General features: G+C 41.9%; 1 protein-coding gene across 4 annotated transcripts in view; it reads right to left on the reverse strand.

Moving 5' to 3' along the window:
- Positions 1-1,864: 1,864 nt before the first annotated feature.
- Positions 1,865-18,764, reverse strand: part of ADAMTS9 (ADAM metallopeptidase with thrombospondin type 1 motif 9) — a 164,176-nt gene continuing 147,276 nt past the window's right edge. For all 4 annotated transcript variants that reach the window (XM_059161434.1, XM_059161432.1, XM_059161433.1 and 1 more), the window contains 2 exons: positions 5,541-5,635; positions 1,865-3,387 (listed from right to left, as the gene is read on the reverse strand). In XM_059161434.1, the coding sequence (XP_059017417.1) occupies positions 5,546-5,635 (90 nt within the window). In that variant the 3' untranslated portion in view covers positions 1,865-3,387; positions 5,541-5,545. The remainder of the gene's footprint in view (positions 3,388-5,540; positions 5,636-18,764) is intronic.

Below are 18,764 nucleotides of genomic sequence, written 5' to 3' on the forward strand. Positions count from 1 at the left end.
GTAAATTAATGAATGAAAAGGATAGAAAGACAGTATTTAATCTGTACACTGCTATAAAAATGTTAAAAATCCACAGACTCTAAAAGACAGTATCTGTCCATTCTGCCACCTACACATTCATCTTTGTGTCACCCTGGCTGTATTTGTAGGCAAATGACCTTCCTTCTTGCAGTCCACCCTCCGTCTATCCACTGTCAGCATCTGTTCATTTTCCCACCTCCTTCACTCCATAATTTTCCACCATGACAATAGTCACCACCCTTGCCCAGATCCTATTATCTCTCATTTACTTTGTGCTAATTGCTTCCAAACCACTCCCTCTCCTCTCTGTACTTGAACCTGTCACAGAGACTTCTAGTTGTCTCTCTTAAATTCATTTTGCCTGCTTTCATAGGAACAGATCCCTCGTTTTATTCAGATTGGCAATGTACTCTGTGAAACAACCTGGTTTCTCTACTGCTCCTGCCAGCTAGAAGCTGTAAGTGGAATTTGTTAAACAAGGCTTCTGGAAAACCTTTTTAAAAGCAAGACAGCTGGGGCAAGGCCACTTTTCCTCCACTCTTTTCTTCCCGTCTGGAATTTGGGAGTGATTGCTGGAGCCTTAGCAGCCATATTGAACTATGGAGGATTGAGGAGACAAGATAGAGAAAGAAACTGCACCTGAGGATTCTGTGGAGCTGCCATACCAGGCCTGGATTGCCTATCTCCAGGGTTATTTTACATAATAGTAAAACACTGTTGTGTTGAAAAGTGAACACACTTTTTAATGTATAAGACATTGCAGTCAGGTCTCCGAAATTAGCAGTTGAACGTTAATTCCTAACTGAAACCATTCATGTCTTCACTGTTGGCCATCAGTTTAAATTTGCCGATGCACAGTTTGAAGGCAGCTATTTTAACACCATTGATGCAGAATGCAGGGCTGAAAAGGTCTTCAGAAAACAATCTCACAAGGTAAGTAGGAAGACTATCAATAGCCTCATTTTATGAAGTAAAGAAACTAAAGCTTAGAATCAGTTAGTAGATATCAGAAGAAAGACTAGAACCCAGGTCTCAGACAATGCTGAGGGTCGATAAGGGGTGGCATCATGGTGTTAGCTATAGGATTTGAATTTGCCCACACATGCAAATACACACACACACACACACACACACACACACACACACACACAGTTGGAATCGAGAGTAGATACACTCTGCTTTTGCCTGTCTTTATACTATCTATCCTTCTTTGTTAACAAAACCCCTTCCTCTGGGAACTTTCCTCCAGCCGAAGCTGTCAATCACCTGACTCTAGGTGGTACATGACATCGGCCCCCTCAACAACATGACTGGCCCAAAAGTGGACCCGTAACCCAATTAGAGCCAAACACGGGTGTTTGGGGACTGCCACTTACTCACTGTACATGAACTTCTGCTTGGTGGTTATGAGGAAGAGCTAAAAATTTAGAGGAGGGGCTGGCATATGGTGGATGCCCACTTACTATTTGCTGTTTATCTGACAACTTTGGAAAGCTCTTATTTCCCTGGATACCATTAAGTCCGGAGAGTAGAAACTCCTGCCATATAAAATTAACAATGAAGCCCCCAAGCCCACTTAAATCTCCTGTTTTATTTGTTCATTTGTTCCCCATCATACAGACAAGAGAGTAATATCTCTCTCAGAACCACTTCAGCTGATTTGAATAGTGAAAAAGCAGACCTTGGGGACAGTCCCCGTCCCTTATATATCTCTGGAGTGACAACTGTAATCGATGGGATTACAAAAATATGTCTTGCTTCTCAATCCAACAATCTTAAAAAGTTGGACATATTTTCAATCCAACTTGAATCAAGAGTCCAGAAACCATGTAAAACACAAATGTTTGGATGTGCTCATGGTATTTATTCATAGTATATTTTCACAATGTATTAATAAACGAGAATAACACATTCATACACTGAGTATAGCCTCTTCTGGAGCACTCTGGAGTTTGTTTGGGGTTGGAGGTTACTGCCAGGTTTTTTTCCCAATCTCTTTGGGTTGCGGAGGTGGGCTGGATTTCTCAAACCGAGCACCTGGCGTGGGCCACTGGCAATGGCTTCCCTTCAATCAGGTCAGAAGGTCAGAAAGATGACTTCAACTTCCATTTTGGAAATAAGTTACAAGCAGTTGGTTAATGGACAATCAGAAAGATTCAGGTGTCTCGTACTCCACAGTTTATGTCTTCTCACAAATGCTGATTGCGGTAGCAGCCATGGACACTGGCGGGGTCCTAGGCTCACGTTCTGAAGAGAAGTCATGTCACCAGCCAATGTGTTTATCCTGTGACATGCTGGTGACAAGACAATTGTGATGACTAAAAACTGGTCCTGAACTTCTCCAGGTGTGCTGGGGGTCCTGAAGGTCATCCCATGCTGAGCACCCTCTGTCTTGCAACCAGTAAACATGGACATCACTTTAGAACATCTTGGCAAAATATTGAGAGAGTCCCACTTTCTTAGTATCATTCTATAATGAAGCTGCTTTGGAGTAGCCTCCATTTAACTTCGGAGAGATCAAGGCGCCAAGAACTGAAGCAAAGTATTAATAACAATAACAAAATAAAGAACAGAGTCTACCTCTCTTCCAAAACAGGCATATCCAAACATAGGGATAAACAAGCTGGTCTTACTTTTCCAAGTGATTCGTCCATTATAAACTGTCCTTCCATTTCTCCCTTTTATTAAAAATGTTTACATTTCTGAGTCTGATATCACTTAAGTATATACAATATATAGCACCAAGGCAGCAATTTTTTTTTCCCAGAGATCACATGAAACTGAATAGACAATTAACATCACTAATAGCTGCAATGATCTGTGACATTACTACATTACTAATTGGCGGATACTTTCCTAGGAATGCCAAAATACACTCATATGACCCTTGTAGCACCTTGATGGCAGCTAGGTTGTTTTAAAAAACAAAAACGAAGTACAATTTTAAAAGTAACAGCAGAATATTTACAGATAGAAAGTAAACAATAATGTACCGTGATAATGAAGGATCACTTCTGTCATAGTACTACATATAATGTAGAGTACGTAAAATGCAGTGATCTGACTGCAAGGGACAAATTATGCAAAAGGCAGTCGTAATAGAATCATTTTACGTACAAAAATATTACATCACAATAAATAATTTCAAACATAAATATTAAACTTTACATCATTAGGATATTCCACATACACACACACACACATATACGTGTATATGTGTGTGTGTGTCTATGTATATATGTGCATATGTACACACACACCCACTCATACAAGTCCTCACACACACACGCACGCACACAAATTTCAGGTGGAGGTATTGCATTACTATCCTTCATCCATCCCATAATGACTTCCTCTTCAGAGCACCTGAAAATAAACAAGTCACACAAGAAATGTAAACCATCTGTCTCAAATGTCATACAGCAGGCAAGATCACTTTTTACATACAGGACCTTAAAAACGACGCTACTTTGTCTAGATTTTAAAAGTGATGTATGTTTGCTATAAGAAACATGAACATTTCTGGGGAGCATAAAAAGAATAAAATAATAAACTAATAGCCTGAAATCTCTCCCGTGAGATACTGCTCTTCAAATATTGGTCCATTTCCTTCCAGTTTTTTTCTAGACACATGTAAATATCATGTATATACAATTCACTCAAATTTTACTGCCTATAAACACATACAAAACTATTTTACTAGATATAAAATATGTAAAATACATATAAAATGAGGATCTCTAGTGGATTCCCACTGACTTGGCCTGCCTCCATACCATCTCCTTTTTTCTGATAACAAATTCCTTCTTCCTCTTCTTTTCTTTTTTTTTTTAAATGACTTTCAATTTTTTTTTAAAGATTTTATTTATTTATCAGAGAGAGAGAGGGAGAGAGAGAGCGAGCACAGGCAGACAGAATGGCAGGCAGAGGCAGAGGGAGAAGCAGGCTCCCTGCCGAGCAAGGAGCCTGATGTGGGACTTGATCCCAGAACGCTGGGATCATGACCTGAGCCGAAGGCAGCTGCCCAACCAACTGAGCCACCCAGGCGTCCCTCTTCTTCCTCTTCTAAACGAAGCTGTAGATCACCCAACTCCAGCTGGGTATATGATCTCAGTCTCCTGGACCTTGTAATTGGTTCAGAAGTGCCCATGCAACCAAGGAGAGCCTGAGTTCTTGTGCAGAATGCACGCTGGAGGTGGGCATTTATCTGGGGCCCTGAACGGCAAAGATGATGTAAGCCTAGAGCTGCCAGAGACCAGGGAGTGGGGAAGATGTTCTGTCTGAGAATGAAACAAGCCTTGCTGACTTATGGGAGAATGAAAGGGTCTTGATCCTGTTTGAGCCTCTGGATCCAGCTATGCCTGAAGCTAGCCCACTGCTTGGATTTCTCAGTTATTTAAGGCAGTACATCTCCTTTTTTTCCCCTGTTGCCTCAACAGAAACAATCCTAATGGAAGATCATCATTTTGAATATGAATGTTTAATGAAACAGTGAAATACTGATACATAAATGTCAAGTAGGTACTCTTACGTCAGGATCTTAAAGAGTCCTACAGGACAATGAGCTGCCCAAAGCTTGAAATAAGTTGCAGAAGTCTCCTGGGATTGACTGAACTCATCCACTGTAGCTGAAGGCACGGCGATGAGACAACGAGGGACCAATCCAGGCCTCTGCCCAGCAGAGGGAGCACGTGTCAGCATAAAGAGGTTAGACCAGGCACTGTCAGACCTTATCATGCATGACTCTCTTGTGCATTTGTTAAAATACAGATTCTGATTTTGCAGGTCTAGGGTAAGGCATGAGAGTTTTATTCCAAAAATGCAAATCTAGCGTGATGCTGATCATGCTAGTCCTCAGAGGACACTGTGAGTCACATGTGTGTTGAATAGCACATTAAGCAAGAGCCCTGGCTTTGGGGTAGAGCACTACCCCAAGTGGGTTCTGCCAAAGGAATCGACTAGGCAAGCACTTGCCTCTGTGGGTCTCAGCCTCTATCTGTAAAATGAGGATAAAGCCCCATCCTGTGGCTTTATTGTGAGGATTCAGGGAAATAATGCTTGCAGGGTGCACGGCTCAGTACCTGACACATAGTCAGGGCTCACCGATGCCATTAATATCACTCTTGCAATACTCTCGGGCAGCATCTCCAACATGAATCCATAGGTCACCTGAATCAAAACTCCCTGTATTCAAAATACAGATTGTTAGATGCGCCAGAGACCAAAGGACTTCTAGAGATGGAGTCCAGCAAACACCTTGGGTAAATACTGCAGAGGGAGCTGATTCAAAAAGCCTAAGGACCTCACCTCCAAGGGTGCAGCAGAGACGACCTCAATCACGTGAGGGCAGGTGAGCAGGAGAGGAAAAGGTAGAACAGTACTGAGTCACTTTCGAGGTCCTTCAAGGATATGTTAGGACCTGTCTGGGGGGCAACTGACCAGCCCCCATTTGCTAGTTATTAGTTTACAGAAAGAAGAGGAGAGAGAGAGAAAGAGAGGGAAACGTGGGACTTACTCACCTTAACTATAATATTTGGACCTCCAGGCCGGTGCCAGAGGATGGGGTACATTTTCCACAGTAACCACCACATTTTCCTATGACTCGGGTTCCATCCTGCAAGAAAATGCATGTGCTCAGACCACCTGCTGGGCTAATGTTCCCAGGGCTGCCACTGGCTTTGGGGAAATCTCTCGTGCATGCACAGGAGGTACCAGAAGCAGAGCCTAACATCCTCACGTGGTCTACAGCGGGGGCTGACAAATGAGGGTTTGTGGGCCCGTGCAGTCTGCCACCTGTCTCTGTATGGCCCATAAATCAGGAGCAGTGTTTACATTTTTAAATGGTTGAGAGGGAGCAAACCAAAAATAATATTTCCTGACATGTGAAAATGATGGGGAATTCAAATTTCAGTATCCGTAATAAAGTTTTATTGGAACACAGCCCCACTCATTCATTCATTTAACGTCTGTGACTGTGCTCAGGCTCCCACAGCAGGGTGAGTAGTGGTGACACTTCTCATTGCTTTACAGTGCTACTCAGCACCCTGCAAATCATGGAGACACCCTTGGAACTTGGCAGTGTTGTGGATGCTGTGCGTATTGCCGTATCGAAACATTTTGTTTTATTTTATTATCAGCATATACCATCATGTCAGAACCTGAATACAAAAGTGACTTTGAATGTTGCTCTTTTAAGGCACCTTGGCATAGGAACTTATTCTCTTATCAAAATGAAATGTTTCTCATGCAATGACACCACAGCCATGCGAGAAAAATACGGAATACACCAATGCTACCGACCTCAGCCTCATCATACATTCCCAACTCACTAGGAAAGCAACGGTCATACATTTAGAAAATTTACAACTGACGATCTCTTCACAGCATAATCTCTTCCTCACAATAAAAAATAAAACCGAGTAAAAATAAACAATGAAACTGACTATGTTTCCAAGTGGCTGATGTGTTAGCCAAGCAGGGAAAACAGCGTATATACCCCCAGGTGAGTTAAGGACATTTTGTTTCATTGAACAGCTGAACAAGTGTGTCCAGAGAAAACACATTGTTTAAGACTATTATCCTTTCCATAGGAACAGTTGCTTGAGAAGTTAATGACACGGAAAGCAACATCCATAATCAATTAAAATGCAAGGCACATAATTTTGGGTGGTATTTTTTGACACTTGATGAGTTGATGAGTGGATAGTATTCATATCATTCTGTTGTTTATTTGAGGAGGTGATGCCGAGTCTGAAGTGACTCAAGAATTAGCTTCTGTGAAGAGTCTGTGTGGAATGAATTCAGGCAAGAAAGCTTCAAAGACACTGAGGAAACACTAGTGCCAAATAACTGAAGTGGAATCTACCAAGACATGTTGGCAACTGACAATAGTAAAAAATACGTAGATGGCCTAGAGGCAAAGATGGCAGAGGAGTAGGGGACCCTATTTCAACTGGTCCCCTGAATTGAGCTGAATATGTATCTGAACACTCCTGAAATCAGCCTGAGATGTAAGAAGGTATCTCTGGCTCTCTAGAAACAGAATATCTCTGGTGGTTGGTTTTGAGGTGTGAAGTGGGGAGCATGATCTGCCGGTGATTCTGCAGGCAGATATTAGAAGATAAATAGAAAGGGGAGGAAGCCTCCTGGATCCTGTGCTGTCAGGGCACCAAAGCCTCCGGTGCCAGGGACTGGGCACAGACTCAAAGACCAGTACCAGTGGGAAAAGGGCAGGCCCCCAGACTGAAATCTGGAGCTGTGGGGGGGCACACGTGTGAACTGGGGGCAGCTGGTGATTTTAGAAGGACAAAGGGCAGAGACGTACCTGGACCTGGAAGCAAGGGCTGGGAGCGCTGCTGTGGGGTGCAAAACCCAGGACACTGCGGTTTTTAGCAGCACAGACAAAAAAAGGAGACAGTATGGCTTGGAGAGCTCACTGGAGAACAGACTTCTATCTCTCTGCTCTGAGACAGAAGTTTGATATGGTGACTTCTCCTCTGACTCTTGGAAGAGATGCAGAAAGCTGCCAGGGGAAGCCGCCAGAGAAAGCCACCAGAGAACAAAAGGCTCCAAAACTGGTTTTTACTGAACCCATCCCCCACACAGGGGGCAGGGCAACTCTGTCCAAATGGGGCTGCCTGAGTAACAGTGTGTCAGGCCCCTCCCTCAGAAGACAGGCTGGAAGAACAAGAGGCCAACAACCCTAAGGTCCCTATAAAAGAGGTGCATCTTGCCTGGGTTGCAGTCAATAATCTATACTCTGTACATTCCCTCAACCACCCCTCAATAGAATGGCTAAGAGTAGGAACCTCCAACACAGGAAAAATTCAGAGACAGTGACCTCTGCCACAGAACTAATGGATATGGATATAAGCAAAATGTTGGAAATAGACTTCAAGGTAACAGTTATGCAGATAATAGCTAGGATGGCTAAAACTATTAATGCTAACAGATTCTCTAAAGGCAGAAACTTAAGAGCGGATCTGGCAGAACTTAAAAATACTATCAATGAGATCCAATCTAATCTAGATACTCTGACAGCTAGAGTAAACACAAGGCAGAAGAATGAATTAGTGATCTAGAAGATAAACTGATAGAAAAGAAGGAACAGGAATCAGCCTGGAACAAAGAGCTTAAAAACCATGAAAACAGAATTAGAGAAATAAATGACACCATGAAACAGTTCCATTTCAGAGGTACTGGGATCCCTAAGAGGGTAGAGAGAGATATAGGACCAGAAGATATATTTGAGCAAATCATAGCTGAGAACTTCCCTAATCTGCAGAATGAAACAATCATTTGTGTCCTAGAGGCAGAGAGGACCCCTCCCAAGATCAAGGAGAACAAACCAACGCCCCGGCATGTAATAGTAAAACTCACAAATCTTAGAACCAAGGAAACCATCTTAGGGGCAGTGTGGGGGAAGAGATTCCTTACATACAGAGAGAGGAACATCAGAATAATGTCAGACCTGTCCACAGAGACTTGACAGGCCAGAAAGAGCTGGCAAGACATATTCAGGGTACTAAATGAGAAGAACATGCAGCTAAGAATTCTTTATCCAGTGAGGCTGTCATTTAGAATGGATGGAGAGAGAAAGAGCTTCCAAGACCAGCAAAAACTGAAAGAATATGTGACTACTAAGCTGGCCCTGCAAGAAATATTAAGGGGAGGGTGTCTATAAAAGGAGAAAGACCCCAGGAGTGACACAGAAAAGAAATTTACAGAGACAATCTATAGAAACAAGGACTTCACAGGCAACATGATGACAATAAAATTGTATCTTTCAATCATCATTCTCAATGTGAATGGTCTAAATGCTTCCATAAAATGGCATAGGGTTGCAGATTGGATAAAGAGACAGGACCCATGCATATGCTTTGTCTACAAGAGACTTATTTTGAATCTAATGATACAGCCTGAAAGCAAAGGGATAGAGAACCATCTTTAATGCCAACAGACCTCAAAAGAAAGCTAGGGTAGCAATTCTCATATCAGACAAATTAGATTTTAAGCTAAAGACTGTAGTTAGAAATACAGAAGGACTCTATATCATTCTTAAAGGGGCTATCCAACAAGAAGATCTAACAATTGTAAATATCTCTGTCCCCAACATGGAAGCAGCCAACTACATAAGCAAAACCGTTAATGAAAATAAAGAAACATATTGATAATAATATGTTAACAGTAGGAGACCTCAACACTCCACTCTCAGGAATAGACAGCTCATCTGAGCAGAAAATCAACAAAGAAACAAGAGCTTTGAATGACACACTGGACCAGATGGATCTCATAGATATATACAGAACATTCCACCCTAAAACAATAAAATACTCATTCTTTCTTGAGCACACATGGAACTTTCTCCAGAACAGACCCCATACTGGGTCACAGATCAGGTCTCAACTGATACCAAAAGACTGAGATTATTCCCTGCATCTTCTCAGACCACAATGCTTTGAAACTGGAGCTCAATCACAAGGAAAAGTCTGAAAGAAATTCAAACAGTTGGAAGCTAAAGGCCCTCTTGCTCAAGAATGTTTGGGTCAACCAGTAAATCAAAGAAGAATTTACACAATTCATGGAAACCAATGAGAACGAAAACACATCAGTCCAAAGCCAATAGGATACGGCAACGGTGGTCCTAAGCAGGAAATACATAGCCATCCAAGCCTCACTCCAAAAAATAGAAAAATCCCCAATACACAAATTATCTTTACACTTTAAGAACTGGAGAATTAACAACAGATTAAGCCTAATCCACACATGAAAAGGAAAATAATTAAGATTAGAGCAGAGATCAATGAATTATAAACCAGAGACACAGTAGAACACATCAACAAAACTAGAAGCTGGTTCTTTGAAAGAATTAATAAGATTGATAAACTACTGGGCAGACTTCTTTAAAAGAAAAGAGGAAGGACCCAAATTAATAAAATTATGAATGAAAGGGTAAAGATCATGACTAACATCAAGGATATAGAAACAATTAAAAGATATTATTATCCATAGCTATAGGCCAATAAGTTAAGTAACCTAGAAGAAATGGATACATTTCTAGAAACCTATAAACTACCAAGACTGAAACAGGAAGAAGTTGACAACCTGAGCAGATTACAGGCCAATAACCTGTAAGGGGATTGAAACAGTGATCAAAAACTTCCCCAAAACAAGAGTCCAGTACCTGATGGATTCCCTAGGGAATGCTACCAAACATTCAAAGACAAATTAATACCCATTCTCCTTAAGCTGCTTCAAAAAATAGAAACAGAAGGAAAACATCCAGACTCTCTCTATGAGGCTGGCATTACCTTGATCCCCAAACCAGGCAAAGACCCCCTATCGAAAAGGAGAATTTCAGACCAATATCCCTGATGACTATGGATGTCGAAATTCTCAGTCCTAGTTAATAGGATCCAACAGTACATTAAAAGGATTATCCTCCACAACCAGGTGGGATTTATCCCTGGGAGGCAAGGGTGGTTCCACATTCACAAATCAGTTAATATGACAGAACACATTAATAAGAGGAGAGAGAACTACATGGTCTTCTCAATTGATGCAGAAAAAGCATTTGACAAAATATAGCATTCTTTCCTGATTAAAACTCTTCAGTGTGTTGGAATGGAGGGAACATTGCCCAATTTCCTAAAATCCATCTAGGAAAAACCTACAGCAAATATCATTCTCAATGGAGAAAAGCTCGGAGTCTTTTCCTTACAATTAGGAACACAACAAGGATGCCTGCTCTCACCACTATTGTTTAACATAGTACTAGAAGTCCTAGGAACAGCAATCAGACAACAAAAAGATATAAAAGGTATTCATATTGGCAAAGAAGTCAAACTTTCTCTTCAAAGATGACGTATTTTATGCAGAAAACCCAAAAGACTCCACTCCCAAATTACTAGAACTCATAGAGCAATTCAGTAATGTGGCAGGATACAAAATCAATGCACAGAAATCAGTTGCTTTCTTAAACACTAACAATGTACCCGTAGAAAGAGAAATTAGAGAATTGATTCCATTTACAATAGCACCAAAAACCATAAGAATAAACCTAACCAAAAAGGTAAAGGATCTATACTCTAGGAACTACAGAACACTCATGAAAATAATAGAAGAAGAAACAAAAAATGGAAAAACATTCCATGCTCATGGATCAGAAGAATAAACATTGTTAAAATGTTTATGCTGGGGGTGCCTGGGTGGCTCAGTGGGTTAAGCCTTTGCTTTCAGCTCAGGTCGTGGTCTTGGGGTCCTGGGATCAAGCCCTGCATTGGGCTCTCTGCTCAGCGGGGAGCCTGCTTCCTCCTCTCTCTCTGCCTGCTGCTCTGCCTACTTGTGATCTCTCTCTCTCTCTCTCTGTCAAAAGAATAAATAATATATTTTTTAAAAATGTCTGTGCTGCCCAGAACAATCTATACTTCCAATGTCACCTGATCAAAATATGAAAGGCATTTTGCAAAATGTTGGAACAAACAATTCTCAAAATTTGTGTGGAATCAGAAAAGACCCCAAATTGACAAGGAAATGTTGAAAAAGAAAAACAAAGCTGGGGGCATCACGTTGCCTGATTTCAAACTATATTACAAACCTGTGATCACCAAGACAGTATGGTGCTGGCACAAAAACAGACACATAGATCAATGGAACAGAATGGAGAACCCAATATGGATCCTCAACTCTATGGTCAAATAATCTTTGACAAAGCAGGAAAAAATATCCAATATAAAAAGGACAGTCTCTGCAATAAATGGTGCTGGGAAAATTGGACAGCAACATGCAGAAGAATGAAACTTGACCATTCTCTTACACCATACACAAAGATAAACTCTAAATGGATGAAAGACCTCAACATGAGGCAGGAATCCATCAAAATCCTAGAGGAGAACATAGGCAGTAACATCTTTGACATCAGCCACAGCAACTTCTTTCAAGACATGTCTCCAAAGGCAAGGGAAACAAAAGTGAAGATGAACTTTTGGGACTTCGCCAAATAAAAAGCTTCTGCACGGCAAAGGAAACAGTCAATAAAACAGAGGCAACCCACAGAATGAGAGAAGATATTTGCAAATGACACTACAGACAAAGGGCTGATATTCAAGATCCATAAAGAACTCCTCAAACTCAACACCCAAAAAACAAATAATCAAGTCAAAAAATGGGCACTTCTCCAAAGAAGATATAAATGGCTAACAGACACATGAAAAAATGTCCCATCATCATTAGTCATCAGGGAAATTCAAATCAAAACCACACTGAGATACCACCTTATACCAGTTAGAATGGCCAAAATCAACAAGACAATAAATAACAAGTATTGGAGAGGATGTGGAGAAAGGGGAACCCTCTTACACTGTTGGTGGGAATGCAAGTTGGTGCAGCCACTTTGGAAAACAATGTGGAGATTCCCTTTTTTTTTTTTTTTTTTTTTTAAGATTTTATTTTTATTTATTTGGCAGACATAGATCACAAGTAGGCAGAGAGGCAGGCAGAGAGAGAGGAGGAAGCAGGCTTACTTTGGGCTTGATCCCAGGACCCTGGGATCATGACCTGAGCTGAAGGCAAAGGCTTTAACCCACTGAGCCACCCAGGTGCCCCCAGTGTGGAGATTCCTGAAGAAATTAAAAATAGAGCTACCCTATGACCCTGCAATTGCACTACTGGGTATTTACCCCCAAAAAACAGATGTAGTGGAAAGAAGGACCACCTGTACCCCAATGCTCATTAGAGCCATGGCCACAGTCACCAAACTGTGGAAAGAACCAAGATGCCCTTCAACAGATGAATGGATAAAGAAGATATGGTCCATATATACAATGGGGTATTATGCTTCCATCAGAAAGGATGAATACCCAACTTTTGTATCAACATAGACAGGATTGGAGGAGATTTTGCCAAGTGAAATAAGTCAAGCAGAGAAAGTCAATTATCATATGCTTTCACTTACTTGTGGAGCATAAGGAATAGCATGGAGGACACTAGGAGAAGGAAGGGGAAAATGAAGGAAGTGAAACCAGAGGGGGAGAAAAACCATGAGAGACTACAGGCTCCAAGAAACACTGAGAGTTTTAGAAGGGAGGACCATGGAGGGTGGTGAGCCTGGTGGGGGGTATTAAGGCGGGCATGTATTGCATGGAGCACTGGGTGTTATATGCAAACAATGAATCATGGAACACTACATCAAAACCAAATTAAGTTGGGGTGCCTGGTTGGCTCAGTCATTAGGCATCTGCCTTTCGCTCGGGTCATGATCGGGATCATAGACAGGTCATGATTGGGTCATGACCTGGGATTGAGCCCCACACGGGCTCCCTGCTCAGCAGGAAGCCTGCTTCTCCCTCTCCCACTTCCCCTGCTTGTGTTTTCTCTTGCTGTGTCTCTCTGTCAAATAAATAAATAAAATCTTTGAGAAAAAAAAAAAAAGAATGATGTACCGTATAGCAACTAACATAACATAATTTAAAAAAATATTGTAGAAGCAGAGAAAGAGTTAGTTGGCCAAATTTATAAAGCTCACAAAAATATAAGATATTGGGGCAGCTGGGTGGCTCAGTCAGCTAAGTGTCCGCCTTCAGCTCAGGCCATGATCTCAGAGTCCTGGGAGGGAGCCCCACTCAGCGGGGAGTCTGCTTCTCCCTCTCCCCCTACCTCTATGCACGTTCTCTCTCTCTCTCTCAAATAAATAAATAAATAAATAAAATCTTCAAAAAAAATGTAAGATGTTTGAAGCCTGTTTACTCATTGTATTAACCCTCAGTAGGCACTCTATGCAAAATATAAGAATCTATCAGGTGTCATGGAACCGGCAGTATCAAGGATGAACATCTTTTGCTCTTGGGAACTTATCCATCATGAGTTTTATAAACTTTTAGTCAGAACTAGACGTTCTGACTCCTGCCACCATCCAACAGTTTGATAACTGAGTAATGATAAAGTTTTACTGTGAACGTTTGAGCTCACAGGGCTGGGATTTAAAGGTTTCTGAATGAGAACTGCTCTCCGTCGCTGCCCTTGGACACTCACTGGCTTTGGACACTAGCTTTTGCTGTCGACTTGACAATATTTCTTAGTGAACTGAACTTAAATTTCAAGGCAAGACGTCTACTTACAGGTCCAACTTACACTGTGGTAACGTCATTGTAATGGCAGTTAATATTGTTCCAATCAGAAGTAATGTTAAGCTGCTTTCTGTACTTTCCATTCTACTGAAAGTTAAAACAAGAAGCTATAAGTCATGCCACATAAATATCTGTGGACGTATTTTCTGAGCCTGAGCTGCCATTCCAACAGCATCTTTTGGACTTTGATGTGAGTGCAAATAAAATATCATACTTCAAAATCCATGTAACAAAGCTTCCATCTTACCTTCGTAGCAAGTACCTAATCTGCGATGTAATGACATTCTGGAGGGCAAATACCAAGAGAATAATCTAACAGAATTCTAGAAATGCTTGCCAAGCCATGAATATGCTCTATGAAAATTATATGGTTGTGGACTGTATCAGTTGTGGACTATATATATATATTTTTTATCATTTAAAAAACATTTATAAAGATGAAATACAGAAAATCCCATCTCTGACCAGCATTAAGAAACACTTATAACCAATTTTGATAATAGAGAAGGAAGCAAAATATTCAGCTAATTCAGCAAAGTATTATCCACTCCGAATATTCCATTCTTCTCATTGGTAAAAATGTATGGCAAAAAAAAAAAAAAAAAAATTGAACTCCATTATTATTTTTAAAACTCCATCCATAAAAATTTTATACAAATTTCTTTCCACTCTTGTCCTATCAATACATAATATTATTGATTTTGCCTCCTGGCTGGTAAAGTCTAAAATGTTTATGAATAAGCATAAATTATGTGGTTTTTCACAGACGGAGTTTGCTGCCCCTCCAGATTCATCTTCCGACTCTCCAGATACCACCCCTTCCCTCTACCCCACCCCAGACTTCTGCATTTCTTTGGGCTGCTCTTCGGACATGCCTTTTATCACACAGGGCCTTTGCACATACGATGCCGTTCCCTGTAATTGGAACCCTCTTCTGGGTCCCTCTTCCCCTCGGTGGACACTGGGTCATCCCACCTTTTAACTGTTAAATTTTTCAGAACTCAGCCCAAGGACCACTGCCTCTCAGACACCTTCCTTCCCCAGTTTCCTGCCACACAGCATCAGGCAAAACGGGGTAATTCTTTCTTTACATCTGTCTTCCTGCTACAGTGTAAGCCCTGTGAGGGTAAGGCCAATGTCTTTTTCAATTCCTAGGTCTCCAGGACCCAACAGTGTATGGCTCAGAGTGACACTAAATGCACATTTGTTAAATGAATGAATAAATGAGTGAATAGGAGGCTGAAGCTGATGTACACACTTCCTTTTTGACCTGCAATTCAGACTGCTTGGCTAATTCATTCCCTAACACTTGACCATGCATCGGAGAACTCCTTAATTGTAACAGTGTAGCTCACTGTGTAAATTTACCATGTCATATTAGCCACCCTCCACCACCCCTTCATTCCTGCACAATGTTTGGCATCTTAGATGTTTCACATTTTCCACTGTTGGGAGCAACACTGTGATGAACTCTATTTGTGCCTGCATTCCAGGATATCTTTGGGCTACATTCCCAGAACTGGGACAAGGTTGTGAAGATTTGCTTCCTATGGTCAAGCTCCGAAAGTCTCTTGCAAATCATTTCATTTAAAAAGCAAGCAAGCAAGCAAGCAAGCAAGCAAGCTTTGCCAATTTAACAAATAAAGAGAACAAAATAGTTTCTCTTTGAAAAATTCACTTCCCCTTGATTATGAGTGTTATTGAGATGGAAGACTGATTTCTAAGACCCTAACTGGTCCTGTGTTTAGGGGTTCATATTAGTTCTGGAGCCGGTCTGACACCGCCAACCAGATCTGATGCCAGATCATCCTTCTAGCTAGCTCCAGCCTTCTACCTTCTAGAAGGTTCTAGCTAGGAACCTTCTCCACAGGCTGAAGCCCTGGTCTGCGGGCCTGGAGAATCCTGATGTGCTGGAATGTCTTCTGTCTCATCCAAGCTCATGCTTTATCCACACTCTCTCGTGCCCCAGCAGTGCACAGAACCAGGGTCAGACTGACTGGCCTGTACTGCATTTTATTTTATTTTATTTATTTTTTAAAGATTTTATTTATTTATTTGACAGACAGAGATCACAAGTAGGCAGAGAGGCAGGCAGAGAGAGAGGAAGGGAAGCAGGCTCCCCGCTGAGCAGAGAGCCCAATGTGGGGCTTGATCCCAGGACCCTGGGATCATGACCTGAGCCAAAGGCAGAGGCATTAACCCACTGAGCCACCCAGGTGCCCCTGTACTGCATTTTAAAACAAACTCTCTATGCCTTGATTTCCTGGCGCATCTGTAAAATGGGGATAATATTTGTCTCACTTCAAAGGTTTGGTGTAAATGCAAGAATGTACATAAAGTACTTAGCAGACTACTTGGCCAAATGTACATGCTCAAAAAATATTAGCTATTATTATCATAAAAGTTTTTATGTGTGAATCTCCATCATAGTCTGCTCTCATGGAGATGAGGAAAAGTCTGGGTACGTATAAAGTTGCTGATAATGGCTTTGCAACGTTCCTGCTATTTCACTAATTGGGACTCTGCTAATGTGATTTAGATAAAGTCTGAGCGAAAACTCATCATTTTTAGTACAGAGTACAAAGAAAAAAAAACCCACTAAGAAAATGATTAGCATAGACACAATTGTCATGGAAACGGTGGCTATTTTAGAGAAAAAGGTATATTTCCCAGCATCTTAGTAGTACCCACTCACATACAATGAAACACTAATTATAAATCATTTTTATTTCTTCATTAGAGCAAGCCCTCTAAAAAGCTCTTTCAAATGAATATTTTCCTAGCTTGGTTTGAGCTATTACATATAATTAAAATGAGTAACTATCTGTTCCATTATGAATAGTTTATATTTCATGCTTTTCACTGTATTTTCTGGTTTTCTCAGTCAATATAAATAGGGGAAGTAGGCTCATGTAATTTAGAAAAGTCAGCACATCTTTGTTTGAGGTGTGTTTATGTATATTTCTTTGGAGTGTGCTGGTGGTGAGCTGCCCAAAAAACACAGGAGATTATCAATTGATTGATCGATATACACACATATGTATACATAGAGTCACACAGATGTGAATATATACATTGCCTAACATTTATTTATTTTTATTGTTATTATTTTTAAAAGATTTCATTTATTTATTTGACAGAGACACAGCGAGAGAGGGAACACGAGCAGGGGGAGTGGGAGAGGGAGGAGAAGCCAGCTTCCGGCTGAGCAGGGAGCCCGATGCGGGGCTCCATCCCAGGACCCTGGGATCATGACCCGAGCTGAAGGCAGACAACAAATGACTGAGCCACCCAGGTGCCCCCACTGCCTAACATTTAGAATATATTTAAACATTGGGTCCTTGGACGGCTCAGTTGGTTAAGCATTTGCCTTCGGCTCATATCATGATCCTGGAGTCCCGGGTAGGAGTCTGACACTGGGCTCCCTGCTCAGGTCTGCTTCTCTCTCTGCCCTCACCCTGCTCTTGTGCTCTCTCTCTCTCTCTCTCACTCTCTCCCTCTCAAATAAATAAAGTCTTAAAAAAAAAAAAAAGAATATATTTAAACATCGAACTTCTGTGGGAAGAAGAAAAACACACATCTGTAAAATGTTGTTTTTCTCTACTGGCCTATAGTATGATTTTTATACTTGTGGATAGCTGGATTTTCATAAGCGAGTTGTGGGTTAGGAGGCAGCCCATGGTAGCTGACTGAGAACCGATTCGGTCCCATGTATACACATGCACCTTGCCCCCCACCCCACTTTTATCTCATGTTACCTTAACTCCACTGGTTGTGAATGAGCTAAAAGATATAAATTGAGTCCATCTCCTCTATGACAATACAGAGTTCATTTTTAATTTCAAAGCAATTCCTCAATCTTCAACACTTCTCCCAGAACAAGGAATGTGGTTCGGGCCTTGGGTCAGGCAGCCAGGTCTCAGAAACATGGGCCCCTCGTTCCTTGTGGACCCCACAACTTCCCCAGCCATGCAAAGTAGGATAGAGACTCGGGGGGTACGTCTTCCATGTGGCCTGAAGTGAACCTCCTCCTCACTCCCTCGGCTCTCAAGACTGTTCCAGAACTTCCTCCAAGACAGAGGGTCGGAGAACAGCTCAGAAACAGGACCTGTGGATGGGGCTAAGGGCCCTTTCATATCCTGGGCGCGTTCTTGAGTTGAGGGTGCGTGGAATGTCACTGGCAGAAGAGCTCGCTTGGTGTTTCAGCATGGTCTCTCCCGTCTCACATCCAGGGCATGCTCGCCTTTCCGTCTGTCTGTCTGTCCCTCACCCACAAGCAGAGTAGAAACTCACGAGTTCCTGAGCACAGCAGGGGAAGGTAAAGCAGCCCTAGGCCGAGGGGGTGTCCCACCAGCCTCATTCTCAGCTGGGGTGGGGGTCACAGGGACAGAAAGTCCATGGTGCTCTGGGTGCCAGCCGGGTCCAGACTCAGCCCCCACTCAGGCCACTGTTTCCTGTCCTTCCACTTTTCCACCTCAAGCAAGCCTACTTCCTCTGTCACCTTGGCCAGCTTCTTAAACCTGACTGCAAGCCTCAGGGCAGGGAAGCGGGATAACACTGAGAGCGAACACCTATTGTGGGCATGCTGTTTGCCCCGGGACATCAGGACAACTTTTGGAC

The sequence above is a fragment of the Mustela lutreola genome, chromosome 2, assembly GCF_030435805.1.
Source record: "Mustela lutreola isolate mMusLut2 chromosome 2, mMusLut2.pri, whole genome shotgun sequence".
Lineage (NCBI taxonomy): Eukaryota > Metazoa > Chordata > Mammalia > Carnivora > Mustelidae > Mustela > Mustela lutreola.